The sequence below is a fragment of the Podarcis pityusensis genome, assembly GCF_964106645.2.
Source record: "Podarcis pityusensis genome assembly, chromosome: 10".
In the NCBI taxonomy this organism is placed as follows: domain Eukaryota; kingdom Metazoa; phylum Chordata; class Lepidosauria; order Squamata; family Lacertidae; genus Podarcis; species Podarcis pityusensis.
The window spans coordinates 9,834,929-9,854,654 of NC_138035.1; the positions used below are offsets into that span (position 1 = coordinate 9,834,929).

The 19,726-nt window shown below is 42.9% G+C and overlaps 1 protein-coding gene across 1 annotated transcript; it reads right to left on the reverse strand.

Moving 5' to 3' along the window:
• Positions 1-374: 374 nt before the first annotated feature.
• Positions 375-14,400, reverse strand: CTSO (cathepsin O). Its single transcript, XM_081023202.1, has 8 exons — positions 14,085-14,400; positions 11,966-12,074; positions 10,599-10,738; positions 8,999-9,166; positions 7,855-7,976; positions 4,107-4,270; positions 2,745-2,837; positions 375-1,728 (listed from the first exon to the last, which is right to left on the reverse strand). Exons 1-8 carry the CDS (start codon positions 14,214-14,216, stop codon positions 1,694-1,696), a joined length of 963 nt encoding a protein of 320 aa, XP_080879328.1. The 5' UTR covers positions 14,217-14,400; the 3' UTR covers positions 375-1,693.
• Between the last annotated feature and the right edge of the window lie 5,326 nt (positions 14,401-19,726).

Consider the following 19,726-nt stretch of genomic DNA (forward strand, 5'->3'; position numbering starts at 1 on the left):
AAGCTGAGGCTCCAATACTTTGGCCACCTCATGAGAAGAGAAGTTTTTATGACAAATGTAAATTAAAAAGTGGGTAAAAAAAAATTCTTTATCAATCCAGCCAAATTGTACTCATGTTTTGATCACAACTGTGTGTTAAGGCTAATCCAGGCTAGAGCCAAAGAGATGGAAACTGAATTCCTGATAACGAAAACAAAAGTCAGTTTTACATAATGTTGAAGGTATTTTAAATGGAGCAGCAAAGACTAGATTTGGCTCCAAAGCAACATATACTAAACAGAAAGCGATGCCATGTTCCTGGAGAATATATAAGGGTTTAGAACAGGAGTGGAAGGGAGAGCTCAGCTATAGCAGAAAATATCAGAGAATACAGCTGCTTACACCTGCAGCACTGCAAATATTTATTTATTTATCATTTCATAAAGTTCATACACTGGTTGTTAAAAAAAACCACCTCAAAGTGATTTACAAAAGAACAATAAAATCATCAGTAAAATCAGTACAAAAATAACTCCTTCAAACATTCAAAAGATAAAATCAATAAACTAAAAACAATATTATTATTACCAGTATATTCTACAAAATGCTGGAATAAGAGGGATGCACCCTGTACATTCAACACACATACAGTGGTGCCTCGCAAGACGAAAAGAATCCGTTCTGTGAGTCTCTTCATCTAGCGGTTTTTTCGTCTTGCGAAGCAAGCCCATTGACGGATTAGCGCTATTAGCGGCTTTTAGCGGCTTATCAGCTTATCGGATAAGCAGATAAGCGGCTTAGCGGCTTAGAAAAAGGGGGGGAAAGGGGGGGGAAACCGCAGGAACTCGCAAGACATTTTCGTCTTGCGAAGCAAGCCCATAGGAGATTCGTTTTGCGATGCACCTCCAAAACGGAAAACTCTTTCGTCTAGCGAGTTTTCCGTCTTGCGAGGCATTCGTCTTGCGGGGCACCACTGTATAGTTCTGACTTTAATTTGCAACATGTTTTATAAATTTGTATTTTGTTATCACAAAATTATTGTGAGGTGTGATGTTACCATTTTACAGACGGGGAACTGAGGCAGAGTGTGTGGTTTTTGTCTAAGGCTGCACATCAGGGACATTCTACCTGATGAACTCGGGCCTCCCTGATATAAATCCAGCTCTCTGACAACAATCGCTCAACTCTTATTTAAAATACAGTGGTACCTCGGGTTACATACGCTTCAGGTTACATACGCTTCAGGTTACAGACTCCACTAACCCAGAAATAGTACTTCGGGTTAAGAACTTTGCTTCAGGATGAGAACAGAAATCGCGCAGCGGCGGCAGCAGGAGGCCCCATTAACTAAAGTGGTGCTTCAGGTTAAGAACAGTTTCAGATTAATAACGGACCTCCAGAACGAATTAAGTTCTTAACCCGAGGTACCACTGTACTGTGCTAAGCGCAGGTGGAGTCAAGATTCCCAAAACTGAAACTAGAGCTGGTAATATAAAATTCCTTCTGTTTGCACAATTGATGGTCTAGAATACGCTGCAGAGCGGATATCAAGTTCCCCAAAATAAAAGTTTTATGGCACTTTCTGGAAGGTGATTCTTCTGTTTGTTGCCGTCAGAATGCCCAAAATTCCTTTCCCAAGAATCAAACTCCTTCACATTGTGGAAAAATAGTGTTTGAAATGTCTGTCACCGATTCTGCATTCAGATTAACCGCTTCACACAAACACGGCAGAAACTTCATCAGCGATGCCTAGGAGGCAACGAGATCAACGTTAACCACTGGATCATTGGACAAATCCTTTACAAAGGAAAGTATTATTGCAACATCATCTCTTACTCCTTGGCTCCCATGCTGTACCAATATTACTGAACACCCTTTCATTTTAGATCACTAATACTTCCAGGAAGGAATGGGAGAGGGTCCCAGCAGAGACGATGATGTTCTGAGTAGCATGATCACTGCATTAGACGTGAGTGACGGCCGGCCTTGGAGGAATACGTAGTGTTTTAACTGTCTCTATACTTGAGCTTACTTTCCCCTAGCTTTTTTACTCAGAAGTAACTAAGTTGCTAAAAGGACGCGGGTGGCGCTGTGGGTTAAACCACAGAGCCTAGGACTTGCTGATCAGAAGGTCAGCGGTTCGAATCCCTGAAACGGGGTGAGCTCCCGTTGCTCTGTCCCGGCTCCTGCCAACGTAGCAGTTCGAAAGCACGTCCAAGTGCAAGTAGATAAATAGGTACCGCTCCGGCGGGAAGGTAAACAGCGTTTCCGTGCGCTGCTCTGGTTCGCCAGAAGTGGCTTAGTCATGCTGGCCACATGACCCGGAAGTTGTATGCCGGCTCCCTCGGCCAGTAAAGCGAGATGAGCGCCGCAACCCCCAGAGTCGGTCACAACTGGACCTAATGGTCAGGGGTCCCTTTACCTTTACCTAACTAAGTTGCTCATGAACCATTTGTTTTTATGGGGTATTTTGTTGAAACGTTCCGGAAGGCCTGCAGACGCCATTTTGGTAATCAAAATAACCCCAAGCTAATTGGCCGTTGTTGCACAAATGAGCTCATATATGTTTATATTCTCTTGCTTTGATAATATGCTAATGGGCTTGCTTTGATGCTGCACTTAGCTTCATCTTGGGACGTTGAGAGGAGGAACGCAAAATGCATCTACCTGAAGTTTCAAATAGCCTCTTAAAATAGGGCCATGGAAAAATGCATACGGAGGCCTAAATGTGAAGGATCGACTGCAGTGCCTTTTCCTCAACTTACCACAGATATTGGAACCTATCTTAATGCGAACATAGCCGTCTATTCCCCACGAAGTGCCCCAGGAATTTCGAACAATCCAATAAGGAATGCTACCTGTAAAATAATTTCAGTAAGTTTTGTTTTGTTTTGTTTAGGACATCTTCGGCAAACTTTAATGCCTTTCGTTGGACAGACACGGAGAGACTTAAAAGCAGAGCCACAAAACACAATCCGGATTCTTTACGAAGAATCTGGCTTAGCTAGCACATAGTTCTTCAATATGCAGAAGTGTGTGTTAAATTGTATTGATGCAATTCACCAGGGGTCCTTAACCTGGGGGTTAATGGACCCCTAGGTGATTCCATGAAGGACTTCAGGGGGCCTATGGAACTGGGGGGAGGGATAGACTGGGATCCATCTTGGGCAGGCTGGCTGAAGGCTGGCTGCAATGCTGTGGGGCCAAATCCCTCTTTAAATGACCATGCTGTAAGATCTGGACCGCCTCCATGCACACTGAAGGTGTGAATAGGTGAAAAAGAATATTTCTTAAAGCTACGGCAGTTCTCAAAAGGAACACAGACCCTGGGTGATTGTCTGGGACCCAGGCTTTTGCCACCACTTGGCAGAGAGAGGGGGAGGCACCCAACTTTTTAATGGTTTGTTGCACAATGAAATCTTTAATCAAACTGTTTAAAAAGAAAAAGGAAATGCATGCCACAATACCACCCCAAACTTTGTCATTTTACTCCTGCAATTTTCTGAGGTAACGGTTTCAAATGGACCCCCCCCCCCCGAACCAATTAGCACAGAAATGAGCACTAAAGTTCTACTCTCTTCCACTAGATTGTGGCTTTCTTGTCTTGTGAAAGCTCAGATAAAATGCTGAAATTAGCAATTGGGGAAACGTCAGGTGAATGGAATAAACCGCCATGCGAACGCAGACATGTTTGGGATGGCACTAATACTGGGATGGCACTAATACCAGGAACAGCTGGTAGGCAGGAAAAGAGGAAGATCCCTGGCCTCGCCTTCGTTAAATAGGGCAGGCCACGCCCCCAGAGCCAGCTGATTGGCTGGCCAGGGGGTGACGTGGCTGGGGATTCCCCCAGTCGCGTGGCGGGGCCATGACGCCCGCAATCCCACCTCCTCTGCAGGGTGGAAGTGGCTTCTCTAAACTGCTATGTTAATAATCATTCATCTTTTCTTTCTTTTCTTTTTCATCTTTTTAACTTTTTTTCTTACTCTCATGTCGTGATGTTTTTTCTTCTGTATTGAATTTTTCTATACTTACCTTTGTTGTAAATGATCATTTACATCTGCATTTTAAACCAATAAAGATTTACCATGAAAAAAAATAATAATAATTGGTGGTTGAAAACTCACCTGTCGTATCATAACCAGTAACTATAACAGCGTGATTTGCTTCTCCACTGGAGCAGTGATACTGGATGATGCCCCCGAGATAATCTTGCCAGCTGATTGCGTCTACAATTACTGGCAAAGGCCCATATTTAACTAGCATCCTCATCATTTCGTCTTCATGGCCACTGCAAGGTAAGAAGAATAGTCCCAGTCCCTCAGGGTCAGAATTCAGTCTAGCATCAAAATCGAAACCAACCAGTTTCTGAGCACCTTCTGTTTGGCAGGTATCCAGCCCCTTAGGTTGCAGAAGTCAGTCTATAGTACAGGAAATAAACTTGCTGTACTACGCAGAAGTTATTCAGAGTAGTATTGGTATGTTGGGGCCACCATACTTCTGGAGTTTCCTGGACACATTCAGGACTTGTCCGTCAAACAGTGTCTGAGCGGAACTGTTAAAATTATCCAGGGAAACTTGAGTGTATGGCAACCCTTCTCAGAAGTGTCCAGGCAACTTTGTGCCCAGATTTTCACTTTTTGAAATATGGCAACCCTATTTTATGTTATTTTACAGTTACTGAAACTGGCAATTTCAACAAGGGTGGTTTCAATTAAGAACTCTTTCACTGTTTTGTGTATCATTCTACTTGGAAACTGCCCTCACGGTAAGCCAGCCTTTAGAGAAGTCTATTCATCTGACAACGATCAAGAATCACATTTTGCGCCATGACCTTATTTTTTCCTCAACCTGGGGAACAAATTTTTTGTCATATTGACACATGCAGTTGTTCTAACTTAATTTCGATGTGCTGATTTCATATCTGAAGTTGTTTTTTTCTGTAAGATCTAGGTTTTTTGCAATTCATGTTTTTCACTTTTCACCATAATCTTTGTTTTTCACAATGCAAGAATTCAATATTTTATTAAACACATAGCCAAAGTAGTACAATATGAGTATAAATGTAAGTGACTTGTATAGCATTGAACATGACATGTATAGCATTGAAAATGGCGTGTATATCTATGTACAGTTGGAGGTATGCAAAAAAATGTATTACCTTGGGATACACAGTATAGTGGGGAACATTTTTTTTCCATTTTCTTTTGCATGAGATTTTTCAACTGTTCTTATACAGTGGTACCTTGGGTTAAGTACTTAATTCTTTCCGGAGGTCCGTTCTTAACCTGTAACTGTTCTTAACCTGAAGCACCACTTTAGCTAATGTGGCCTCCTGCCGCCGCCTCACGATTTCTGTTCTCATCCTGAAGCAAAGTTCTTAACCTGAGGTACTATTTCTGGGTTAGAAGAGTCTGTAACTTGAAGCATATGTAACCTGAAGCGTATGTAACCTGAGGTACCACTATATGTTCTTTCAATGCTGATTTCAAATCTGAAATCGATTTTCATGTACATGCTATAGTTATCTTTCAATTTCCGACTTTTGCTGATATGTCATATTTACACTGGGGATAAGCGGACACGTGACACGTTGATCTACCCTAACCACATGGTAATTATTGTTTTGCAAACTTACTTTTTCTTTATTTTTACAGTTTTGTAACCAAAAATTTGTATTTTTCAGATTGGACCACTTCTTCGCCAGTGTTATTGCTAGAATAGTACTTGTGGTGCTCAGTTTGCTGTGGGAAGACATCTTGCCAGTAGATACACCTCTTCCTGTAGCCTCTGCCCACCCTCCAATCTGCAAAGATTATCTCCCCTTCCACCCTGACAATGGATGCCTTCCCCAATGGAGATAAACCAGCTGGATACCACTCTCTGATTTCTAAAGCTATTTGTAAACCCTTCTCCCACCCCCATTTATTCTGATGATGAGTCACAAACCGCCCCCCCCCCCCCCCGTAGAACCCAGTTAAATAACCTCAAGTAAGAACTATCTGCTTTTTTCACAAGTTGTACTCCCTGGCACTGTTTGTTCAGGTCAAGTAAGAAAAGCAGGGCACACATTGCAAAAGAAACACAAACAGTACAAGCCCGGTCGTGGAAGTTAAAAAGACTTTCTATGCATCCTCTTGCATTGACAAGTCATCCTACTCTGCAGTCAATGACTGCTCTGCATTCGGAAGGGAAATGAGAACTGTGGGCGCATTTGCTGCTCCAGGGGTCAAAGTCTCTCTCTACCTGGAATGTCAACATTCATGTATGATCTTTGAAACTCCAGAAGGGAGGCAGGATTTAGCAAGGTTCAACAACCTGCTGCTGAGTACTCTAAAAGACGATACGATACGATAATCTTTATTGTCATTGTCCCATACAGAACAATGAAATTGAAAAAAATCTACATCAGACATTCAAAAACCAACAAGCCTGCTATCCCAGCCTGGTTAGCCCCCTAAAAACTCAGATACCCCATAATTAAATACAATATACTCCCATAGAAACCACCTTACACTACGTTCAAAACCAAAATCGCATTTGGATAGAAACTGTTTCTCAGGCGGATAGTCCTAGTCTTTATAACCCTGTACCTTCTTCCAGAAGGCAGAATCTGAAAGAGATCATTTCCGGGGTGTGCACTATCCTGCACTATCTCTGCAGCTTTCTTATGGCACCTGGAAGCATAGATTTGATCCAAGGTGGGAAGAGTGCACCCAGTTATTCTCCCTGCAGTCTTTACAACCCTGGATAGCATTGTTTTTTCCCTGACCGTGCAGCTCCCAAACCACACACACAAATGAGAGGCATTTTTCTTAAGAACGTCTGTTATGATAGTTTCCATGTTTTCTTAAAGCAATATGTTTGCATCTCTAGCATGCATGCTCAGTACGTAGAGATACGAGAAGCTGGAATCCTCTGGATGTTGTTGGACTCTCAACTCATGCCATCTCTGCAGCCAGCATGGCTATTTGTCAGTGACTATGGGAGCTGTAGGGACACAGGTGGTGCTGTGCCTAGGACTTGCCGATCAGAAGGTCGGCGGTTCGAATCCCCGTGACGGGGTGAGCTCCCGTTGCTCAGTCCCTGCTCCTGCGAACCTAGCAATTCGAAAGCACATCAAAGTGAAAGTAGATAAATAGGTACCTGTCAGGGAACTGGGGGCTGAGAAGGGGGAAACGCTGGGGAAATAGAGAGCAGCCTCCGATAGTGAGCAGCGGCACCTCATCAGAGAGGGAGGATGACGAAGGGTTGTCAGGAAGCAATGAATCAGGGAGGGGGGAGCAACTTCCGGGGGTTTGCTCTTTAAGTAAAGGAGGCAGGAAAAGGGGAGGCTTCAGGAAGTTGTTATGCTGGAGAAAAGGAAAGGAGGGGCCAGTCTCGGCAACTGACACCGAATGAGGAGGTCATGCCTTTTGAGAGCTCTGGATTGTAAATAGTATAATGGACTTAATAAATCATGTAAAGCTGGCTGGACTCCCGGGCTGTTATCTCTTCTAGCACCCATCAACCAACCTCCTTGACAGTACTGCTTCGGTGGGAAGGTAAACGGTGTTTCCGTCCACTGCTCTGGTTTGCCAGAAGCAGCTTAGTCCTGCTGGCCACATGAGCCGGAAGCTGTACGCTGGCTCCCTCGGCCAATAAAGCAAGATGAGCGCCGCAACCCCAGAGTTGGCCACGACTGGTCCTAATGGACAGGGCGCCCTTTACCTTTGCCTCTATGGGAGCTATACTTTCAGCAAGACCCAGAAGGCCATAGGTTTCCCACATGTGCAGTACTGAAGAGGTTTATAACCGTAGTAGTCACTTGGAATGTGAATCTACTGGGCTAGTGGGGGGGGGGAGGACCCTGTGAAAATACTCACTAGTTGTTACCTTAGATCATAAGAGGTATAGCCTGTGATTGAGACTCCAAAATCAGAACGGCTGAAGTAATGGCACATTCCTGTTTCAGCTTTAAAAGTATACTCCGCATCTCTCACCAGTTTCACGCGTGTCTGCAAGAAGACGAATCGAAAGAGTTGCTTGTGATTAAATAACAACACACTTTTGTGCTATTGAAAGTTGCTTTGGTCATGCCAGAGTCTGTACTACTTAAATTATTTTATTTACTTCCTAAAATGTATATATTGCTTGATTTAAAAAAAAAAAAAATCAGCAGCTTATAAGAATAAAACAATAAAATTATCAGTAAGAACAGTTGAAAGCAACTATTTTAAACGTTCAAAAATAATTAAAACCAATGATGAACTAAAAGTGAATTAAAACACATGTCAACATTCTATATGTCCAGATAGACTTTTCTAAAAAAATACGTTTTTAGCAGGTGCAGTGGAGGCTCCTGCGTGTTGTCAGTAGGCAGGGAGTTCCAAAGTAACTGCCGCAATAAAAGATTGATTTCTTGCAAATAACCCAGGGTTGCCAAACAGTGAAAATTCGGAAAGAAAAGTTGTTGAGCTTTTTTGGCAAAATCGCAAAACAAATGCCATTTTTGAGCTGTTCTTATAGAAAATTGGCAAAAACAGCACTGCCAACAGCAGGAAGATGAGAGCCCGCTAGCCGTACTATAGATCTCAACTTATGTCAGGGTGGGAGAAATATTGCCTCAACGGAGGTCACATGATGAGCAGATGCTGGAGTAGGACCATCTACAGTGGTACCTCTGGTTAAGAACTTAATTTGTTCTGGAGGTCCGTTCTTAACCTGAAACCGTTCTTAACCTGAGGTACCACTTTAGGTAATGGGGCCTCCCGCTGCCGCCACGCAATTTCTGTTCTCATTCTGAGGTAAAGTTCTTAACCCGAGGTGTCTGTAACCTGAGGTACCACTGTATTGCCCATCTTGCCTGACTTATGACAGCCCTGGAGATATCTAATTGGCAAAAGTTGGAGACAATATTTGGGACTACGCAACCTTTGATCTACAAGAGGGGAGTGTTGTTCAAGTCCGAGACTTGCCTTCTCTTTACCCAACACTGTCACGTATTAACGGAGCCTGTGGGTTTGTAAGAAGTGAATACCTGATTCAGCCAACTCAGCGCAGTAACCGTAGAGCCGCCGCTGCAGCCTTTATTCTCGTATGAACAGTCAATAACCTGCTGCACGCTGAGGTTCTCCAAAACGTTCCCTTTAATTGCGTACACGGACTCCACTGCACTGACAACGCTGAAAGCCCAACAGCCGCCACACTGGAAAAGAAATGCTGAGGGTGATGGATGACAACTGAAAGCGTAAAGATGAATGTAAAACAAACATTTCACACAGAAATTTACAGGATAAAAACTCCCCTTGCAAAATTAATGGATATGGAACAGTTAAATACGAACGAAAGTCATCAGATCAGTGGCTGTTAAAATAAAGGATCAAGATCGGAACTGTCGTATTTGGACTAACTAAGAGTATTGGAGCAGGACGAAATAAGAACATCATTCCCTGAAATCCAGAACACGGGAAGTCATTCAAAATTGTTTAATTTGGTATTGGATAATTGGCTTTTTAATTGTATTATAATTTGGTATTGTATTAATGCGGCTTTTGTTGGCTTGTTATAAATGAAAATTAATTTTAACAATTATTTAGAAAAAGAAAAACAATCGTCGTTAGTTGCCCTTCATACTTTTTTTTTAGCACAAATTTAGTTCAAAATAGCCTGTTTTTCACATAGTTCCATACAGATAGTGTTTTATCCTGCAGTGTTGCTCAACTGGCAGCAAGGCTTCCATCAGTGGAACAGGGAAGGAAGCAATTGTCAGGCATTTCCTGTCCTCCTATCCTTCCCTATATCTGTTCTAGAGGGCCCCCTCCCCCCAAAAAAACTTTCCAGAGCAGATTTAGGGTGGCTTTGCAACTGTATGAGGAGGACGACCGAAAAGCCGTACCGCCAGCTGAGCGACACCCATAGAGTTAATAATGACATATTTCTCAGTTATACAGTAATTGTCTTGCAGTCCTTTCCAGATTTGCCTATCCCATCTATTTTCAGCAGCTGTAGACAGACATTGTTGGATTTTTAAAAGAATACGGCAAGTGCAGAGGCTTCAACTCAGCTTTTCAATTACCTGTAATGAAAAAGCCAGTTCATATCAACCAGAGAAATGGTGCTATAAGCATGCACCACTGCCGTGTCAATAATGCAGATGTATTCTCATCTCAAAGGGGCACTGGAACCCTCACTGTATTATCTTTTCTTTCTTTCTTTTGCCAATTAATTTTTTTCCAAATTTTAAACAAATCAATGCCGAATTAAATCAAATTTAATGCAAACAAGATGACCTCCCACTCTTCGTCTTAGATGTGCCCCTGTTTTTCCCCCCTTTGCTGCCTAATAGTACACACTTTTCTCTGGTTCACAATCCATTCCTGATGTTCAGCTCCCATTATTCAACAGCTTTCGATTTATCAATTACTACTCGTACATTTACCGAACAATACTGTATACCCTTAAAGAACCAAAAAGTTTGCACATCCCTCCTATCTATTTTAAAACATTACTTATTATTTCTGTGTTAATTTTCCTTTCTTATCTTCTTATCATCTTGCCTCATTATATTACCTTAAGGTTGCTGGGGTTTTGAGGGAAGCCAGTCCAAAGTTAGGCAGAAAATCAACTGTGGAACTTACCGCTTCTTGATTCCTCACGCTGGTAACGACATTCTTGTCCCTCCAATCAAACTTTGCTGGTAAGGGTGCTTCTGTGCCCTCTAGGCTCGCTCTCGGCATAAACTTGGGAACTTTAAAAAGTCTACTTTGTAAGTAAGTAGCTTTAAAACAAAACAAAAGTTCTGTTATTTTCTAGTTTTAATTACAGCCAATTCAGAGACATGGTTTCTAAAAGCCAAACACTTGCGTTTTCCCCAGTCATTATTATTTACACAATGTAGATACTGCCCTTCATCTGAGGATCCTATGATTTACAGTGCTTTACAGTACAGAAACACAAAAATAAATCACATAGTAATGAACAGAACAATCCCTCCCGCAGTTTAAAACACCAAAGGCCTGGGATAATAATAGAACCATAAAATTGTAGAGTTGGAAGGGTCTAGGTGGATCATTAGTCTACCTCCCTGCAGTGCAGGAATATTTTGCCCTGCATGGGATTTGAACCCACAACCTTGAGATTAAGAGCTCATGCTGAAGGCAGCCCTGTTTAGGGAAGCTTTTAATATTTAATGCTGTATTGTTTTTAACACTTGATTGGGAGCCGCCCAGAGTGGCTGGGGAAATAATAAATATTATTATTTATTTCTGCAAAAGTCTGGACTGCTCAATTCTCAGGTGTACCCTAGACCCCGAGATATCAAACTATGAAGGGAAAAGCTCCTGTTAGAGAAAGGGGTGGTTAAATGAAATAAACAGAGAAAGGGATGATTAATAGCCGCAAAAGTAATAATCGCCATAGCAACATGCATAATGAAACATTCTGACAGGTTGAAGCTCAGAGAGTCTGAAATTTAGGGAGACCATAGATCTTCTCAAAACAAAAACGAGCACTTTAGTCCTTCTTAGCATGATGTTCAGGCACACCGAATCATATCAAAAGGATGTCAAAATAGCTTGCACTGAAGATAAGGCAAGGCCTCATTCCAGTATACCTGAAGGAGCGTCTCCACCCCCATCGTTCTACCCGGACACTGAGGTCCAGCGCCGAAGGCCTTCTAGCAATTCCCTCACTGCGAGAAGCCAAGTTACAAGGAACCAGGCAGAGGGCCTTCTTGGTAGTGGCACCCGCCCTGTGGAATGCCCTCCCGCCAGATGTCAAAGAGAACAACAACTACCAGACTTTTAGAAGACATCTGAAGGCAGCCCTGTTTAGGGAAGCTTTTAATGTTTAATAGACTATTGTATTTTAATATTCCGTTGGAAGCTGCCCAGAGTGGCTGAGGAAACCCAGCCAGATGGGCAGGGTATAAATAATAATAATAATAATAATAATAATAATAATAAATGCAAAAGCATTAAATATTTTGTAATGTAATACTCTGTACCTCTAAATTCTTCAGGAGACAAGTGGGAGAATTTATTTATTCCATAGACAGCAGTAGCGTTGTCGCTAGATGATAACGAATTCAAATGCCTGATTCTCTTAATGCTTTCCTGGAAAAAACGAAAGCATAATTACGCTCTTGAAATGTAATGAAGTCTGTCAGTATGTTTGTTGGATGGCGTCTTGTACGCCTCCTTCCGGCAACTCCTATAACCAAGCTGGTGCCAAACGTCTTGCTCTGCTTTCCTTTGGACCACATCAGAGAGGCCGAGAGGGGGGTCTTGTCGTCTGGGCAGCCCAGGACCTCCAGACATACTGCCCAGGCTTGCGCCCCAGGGAGGTCACTTGGGTTTTCCCACCCCTCTTTTTGTTATTGTTATTTTGTTTTTTATAATATTTTGCTGTTATTCCATCTGGCCCTGGGGATTTCCCTACTTTTGTTTGATTTGTTGCCTCAATTACTTCTTGAACTGAAATTTCTATATTTAATAGCCTCATTTGATCCTCTGTTATCTTTGGTAATTCACTATATTTTTAATATAGTTTTCTATCCTGTTTGAATCTTCAGTTCTTTTTCTGAATCGCAGCACGCACACACGCAGATCCCGTTCGCAACCAGAGGTACAGAGGTATAGGGAAGTGTTTTTTAATGTTTAATAATACACACACACACACACACACATATATATATATATATATATATATATATATATATATGAAGCCACCAGAGTGGCTGGGGCAACCCAGTAAGATGTGTGAGGTATAAATAGTAAAAATAATCATTATTGAATGGGACGTCCAATTTTCACTGGAGAAATATTGGAGGGTATGTAATCAGTTACATGCAATTAATGTAAACAGTGATAGTACAATGGGTTTTCCCCCCAGTGGTTCACAACCACCAAGTGCCAAGCCCAATGATTGCACTTCCACAAGATTACTTGCTGAACTTAAAAAATGCTAAACACACAAACATTTATTTGTTTTATGCCAAGACAGGAATTGGCTGAACAGCACCAACCTACCCTAACACAGGGACCCACAATTTCTGAGCAATTCCCTGTTCGTCTATGTTGCAGCCAAATCAGCAAAAAATCTCATAGCTCACAAAATTAGTACGGCATAATAAACTTTCACCAACCACAGCCCCACTTTCAGGATTTAGGTTTCAAGTCTGACATCTTGTGGTGAAGATGAGGAGTACAAAAACTATCCACTTTCATTTATTCACTGAAAAATATTTGTAGGAAATAGTCTCCTAAGCATCTGCTGTTCACTGCTTGTCAATTTTACAGGGGGAAACATCTTTGAAATTGGGCTTATTCTTCTTCCTTCAACAGGACATCAAAACCCACTTTTCCTGTATGTCTTTCTCCTTAACCCCGTAAACTCCAAGCTATTTTTCTCCCTCTTCACCCTTTGTTTTTCCCACCCCTCTTTTTGTTATCTTATTTCCTCCAACCTTTTAAACGGCAAAGCATACAGATGGTGCCATAGAAAACAAGACACGTAACTTTTGTATGAACTCCCAGCTGAATACGAAGCTAAGCTATTGGAATCAATAGGAAGCAGCGCTGGGCGATTTATTATTATTATTATTATTATTATTATTATTAAATACATGTTATATATTTTATTATATAATAATTCAATATCTACACCTCCCTTTATCCAAAGATGCCAGGGTAGGGTACATCATTAAAAACATAATTTAAAGAGCAGACTTGGGGATCTGGAAGGGGGTGGTCGCCAACGAAGCTTTACTCGAGAGTAGACCCATTGGAATCCATGTCTGTGATTCAATTGGGTCCATTAATTCCAGCGGGGTCGGCTCGGGAGTAAATTGTGTGGCAGATGCACCCCATACGCTTAAAGCGCATGACTCCCCCCGCCCCAAAATCCTGGGACCTGTAACCCCCCACCCACCCCATATCTGATGCCCGGAATTTATTTTTTGAGGGCGAGGAAGAAGCCATATGCTTTAAATATGTGTTGGATACGCGCGTGTGCCTTGGCTGCGCCGCCACATTTGGGACTGGGATGGAGATCTCGCCTCCAGCAGCGCGCAAGGACTGGGACTCCGGCCGGCCTCTCCCTCTCCTCTCCCCGCTCGCACCTACCTGCAAGGCGGCTTCCTCCGTCCCCTCGCTGCCCCTGGGATGCCTGGATCCGGGATGCCTGGATCCGGGATGCCGACCCTCTCCGGCTCCCAGGAAGGGCAGCAAGCAGGAGAGTAGAAGCCACGGCTTCATGGAGAGCCTCTCCGGAAGAGCTGCGCCCTGGCGCCGCTTGGTTTTCAGCTGGACTCGTTTTTTCCTTTCGCTTTGCTGGCTCCTCCTTCTCCCCAGAGAAGAAGCCTCAAAGAAGACGTTTACGCTTCTGAGCCCTCCAGCTGCCTCCGGCTCGGCTCTTTTGTTCCACTTGTCGCTGCAGAAAGCGCTTTTGAGTGGTCCCTCCGGGAGGGAGGGAGAGAGGGAGGGAGGGATACGAGGCGTCGCCTCTAGCCTTGCAACTTGGCAAAACTTGTCACTGCCAAAACTTGTCACTGCAAAAAAACGGTGGCTCTCACCCCTCAAGGTGAATCTCTGCCTTCCCCCCTTTTGGACCCTGGGCTCTCCTTCCTTGGAGGTTTTTAATAAATAATAATAATTATTATAATTAATTAATACCCCGCCCTCCCCAGCATAGCTGTCAACATTCAGTTTTGAAAATAAGGGATCAGCAGCCTCACCTGTCCTGGGGACAGTCTAACAATCCAGGATAGTAGCGGGAAGCAGCGGGAAACGGCGTTGGAATAAGGGAATTTCCTGCAAAAAAAGGGAAGGTTGACAGCTATGATCCCCAGCCAAGACCGGGCTCAGGACGGCTAAAGGTAAAGGGACCCCTGACCATTAGGTCCAGTCGTGGCCAACTCTGGGGTTGCAGCGCTCATCTCGCTTTACTGGCCGAGGGAGTCAGCGTACAGCTTCCGGGTCATGTGGCCAGCATGACTAAGCCGCTTCTGGCAAACCAGAGCAGTGCACGGAAACGCCGTTTACCTTCCCGCCGGAGCGGTACCTATTTAGCTACTTGCACTTTGACGTGCTTTCAAACTGCTAGGTTGGCAGGAGCAGGGACCGAGCAACAGGCGCTCACCCCGTCGCGGGGATTCGAACCGCCAACCTTCTGATCGGCAAGTCCTAGGCTCTGTGGTTTAACGCACAGTGCCACAACACCAGGTAAAAACAATGGATTAAAATACAACTTAAAAACAAGATTTAGTACAACATTAAAATGCAGCCCCATTTCAGTAGGAACTTGAATCAAAAACATTTTAGAGATGAAAACGTCAAATCTTCACCAAGGCCAACTATAAGCATCCAACTTTAAGCAGAGGTTGGATGGCCATCTGCCAGGGATACTTTAGTTGAGATTCTTGGATTGCAGGGGGTTGGATTAGATGACCCCGCAGGTCCCTTCCAGCTCTATGATTCTAGACTCTAATTTCCCCTTACAGAACTCTTGTGGGATTTCAAAACATCCCACTTAGATCCCGGAAGGAAGCTTTTGATTTCACCCAGACTCTCTTTATGACAGACCCTTATTATTCTAGTTACAGGTAGATAGCCGTGTTGGTCTGCCGTAGTCAAAATAAAATAAAATAAAATAAAATTTAAAAATAACAAAATTCCTTCCAGTAGCACCTTAGAGCCCAACTAACTTAGTTATTGGTATGAGCTTTTGTGTGCACGCACACTTCTTAAGATACTCAGTTTCTTATTTACTGCATTTGTATCCCAAGGTAGCTTACCCAGGTGTTTAGAAACACTGGTGGGAATTTTAATTTGTTAATATTTTAAAATTTTCCATGTTTTAATGCCTTGAAACTTTTTTCCTGATTTTATGATTTTATCTTTTTTGTAAACGTGCTTTGAGGTATTGTTTTGGGTTGGTTTTTTTTTTGCCATCAAGCGGTGTGTAAACTTTATGAAATAACATTTTAAAAATGAACATATGCTTCTCCTCTCTCCTTGCTTAATCCACACAACAACCCTGGCGTGAAGGTAAGGCAGAGAGGAAGGAACTGGCCCCCAAGGTCACGCACTGAGCAAGTGGAGATTCGAACCCACGTCTGCAAAGGTCGCCCATAAGCCTAAACCACCACAGGGCACTTCCACTTTTATTAAAAAGACACTCTGTTAAAAAGAGGTTGGTGTCAGCAAGGGACATGAAAACAAAATGGTTTGCTCTTTCTGTGCCGGACATGACATTCTTGGGACTAGATTAATCATTCATTTAATTAAGGTCAACATCTGGACGTTTCACCATCAGTACAAGCCATGAGTTGAGAAGTTATTGTTCACTGTTCAGAGCAGGCATTGCCAGGAATTTATTCCATTTTTATTTATTTTTTTGCAAAATGTGGGAGCTAACCTGGAGGGAGATGGAAGTGGGGACCAGAAATATACCTGAGGAGTGACAGGTCCTGTTTTGGGGATGTGTGCTTCTTCTTTTTAAAAAAAATTTATTAGGAATTTAAACAGAACATATTATCTTAAAACATATCATCCTTAATTCCCCCCCATTTTTCGCCCTCCCCTCCCTCCCATAAAACACCCCCCCGACTTCCCTCAGTTCCAATCTCTGCTTTCTCTATAAACGCTATTCTCTGCATATTACATTGTATAAATCCTTAATTTGTCTAACTGGTTATTATCAATAAAAAGTTTGTGAGTGTTTATTCAAAACCTGCCAAGGAGTCCAATTCACTTTGTTGCATCTTTAAATACTTTGTAAAAGGTTCCCGTTCGTCTTTAAAGTCACAGGGATCCTTGTCCCGTAGCTTGTGTGTCAATTTTGCCAGTTCTGCATCGTCCATCAGTTTCTCTTGCCATAATTCTTTAGTCGGGATTTCCTCGATCTTCCATCTTTGTGCTATTAAAACTCTCACAGCCGTTGTTGCATACATGAAGATGTTTTTCAACTTGTTTGGCAGGTCTTTTCCTACAATCCCTAACAGAAACGCTTCAGGTTTTTTAACAAATGTTAGATGGGGGAAAAGAGTGCTTCAATCTTTCCTGCCACCCATCTCAGGAGCATGTATGGAAGGAACAGAAATGGGTTTCCTATTCTCTTCCTCCATTAGCAGCAGGCCAGGCCCAGTTTTCAGGCTGCCAGAAGCTGCTGTGTAATTGAAACTTTGCTTTTGTAGGATCTCATTCCTTTGCGGCGTAAACGCAGGGTGCAATTGCAAGCAGATGGAATAACTTAATATGAAGCGCATCGTCTCATCTTTCTAGCAAAACCAGAGATTTGCATCGGTTTAAACAAAATACAAAGCCATAGGGCTCATTTCATTTGATGGAAACATGATGGTTGTCTTTAGCCAGAATGAGAAGAGTTGAAAATGGAAATTTTCCGCTTGCTTAAAAATTATGTTTAGTACTGCCTTAATTTCATGCTTGATAACAAGCTCATAGTTTCTTCAAGCTTGTACGGAAGCGTGAAGAAACCATGGGTTTTTATTGATGTATGCTGCCAAGAAGTCCATCAAACCTAATAAACGTATCTTATATTTACTCAAGGACCCATATGGCACGTTACTTCATTAAAATGGGCATTTGTTGTTTTTCCTTGTGCTGCGGAGAGGAGGTCTTAAGATGCTGGTCAAGGTAAACGGTTTTCTGTCCCTTCTTATGAAGCTCATTTCCTTGGCAATAGGCTCAGATGTGGCATGTGATTTGTAGGAGTTTACAAAAGACACAACCTCACATAACAGCATTCACCAAAAATGTTTCAGAATTAGATTACAGTGGTACCTTGGTTTACGAACTTAATCTGTTCCGGAAGTCCGTTCTTAAACTAAAACTGTTCTTAAACTGAGGTGCGCTTTTCCTAATGAGGCCTTCCCTTCCACTGGCAGTGTCCTTCCACTGTTTGGATTCTGTTCTTAGACTGAGGTAAAGTTCTCAATTTCCTTTCCTTTCTTTTCCTTTCCTTTCCTTTCTCCCCCTGCCAGCTTGGCTTACACATTGGCCTCTGATGACGGGTTTCATGGCATCCCATAGGGGCAAGATTTTAGCATTCAGGACAGCGTTTTCTAGGAAGTAAAACTTTAGTTCTTGACATTTTGTCTGTTGATAAGAGAGAATCAAAAGCCCAGCGAAATAAACTTGGCGTTAGCAAGTCCATTGCTATAGAAATCGGGGCATGGTCTGAGACGGAAATACAGTGGTACCTCTGGTTGTGAACGGGATCCGTTCCAGAGCCCCGTTCGCAACCTGAGCAGAACGCAACCCGCGTCTGCGCATGTGCAGGTCACGATTCGCCGCTTCTGTGCATGCACGTGAAGTCATTTTGAGCATCTGTGCATGCGTGAGCAGCAAAACCCCGCAAGTAACCCTTTCCGGTACTTCCGGGTCGCCGCGGGACGCAACTTGAAAACACTCAACCTGAAGCAAACGCAACACGAGGTATGACTAATTCCTATATCCGCTGATTTTTTCCTAAAAAAATGTTTAGGGGTACTTTGATTTTGACTCAAGAAAATCACCATTTTATAGTTCAAATCAGGGGAAATGAATACAGGAAATGGACAAAAGTGCAGAGAACATGCATTACCTCCTATTCCACAGCTGATAGCTCACAGTAACTTCCACATCTTCCTGTTCCTCTGGTGTCTGTCGCCAGATGTCGTCCTTTCAAAAACCATGAATTTACATACACTGAAGGCTTAAACAAACACAAAAGGGGAGCGCCTACCAATTTTATAAACATTAAGCTGGCTATAGTGTTTAAATGCAGTGACTCTGGTTGGAGTCAGCAATAAATTCATCTGAGATAAGCCACGTTCACACTCACTTGTTGAAAATGACTGTGCTTAAAAGAGGCATAAGAGACGGTGGAATCTTCTTTTCTGAGAGGTACTCTTGAAAACCCCTTAGGATTTGTCTATTTGGAAGTCCAAATCTATCAGACAAGTTCATTATTCCACACTGCTTCACACATTAAACGCCCGCTTCCGCCTGAGATTCAGGAAACACCATGACGGGAAATGAGGGATAGCAACGTAACTGATGATTCACTATGCTAAAATTTTTAGTTTCTTCTCCCGTTAGATTCACAAAATGTTTAGGGGGGTACGTGTCCCCCTGCATACCCCCAGAAAGAAGCACTGCCTATATCTGTTTTTGACACTTTACACCAATGATCTTCAGATATTAAAATATAGTCTAAACGTGCCACTGAACCATACCTGTAGGATTGCGACGTGAATTCCCTGTCAGTAGGGTGACTCAGCCGCCAGGGATCGCATAAATTATCGGCATGCAGAAGCTTAGTCAGGGCTTCACCTGGCTTTAGGGCTCTGGTACAAGAGCCCTTACGGTTGACCACAGGATTTAAGCAATCGTTCAGATCTCCAATGATTTGACCTTCTTGAAATCCTTATAGAAAAGAAATAAAACTCTCAAGAAAATCAACTTGGCCCGTATTGGGGACATATAAGTAACCTATGGTTAGTTTCTCAGACCCCAGGTAAAGGTAAAGGGACCCCTGACCATTAGGTCCAGTCGTGGACGACTCTGGGGTTGCAGCGCTCATCTCGCTTTATTGTCCGAGGGAGCCAGCATACAGCTTCCGGGTCATGTGGCCAGCATGACTAAGCAGCTTCTGGCGAACCAGAGCAGCGCACGGAAACGCCGTTTACCTTCCCGCCGGAGCGGTACCTATTTATCTACTTGCACTTTGATGTGCTTTCGAATTGCTAGGTTGGCAGGAGCAG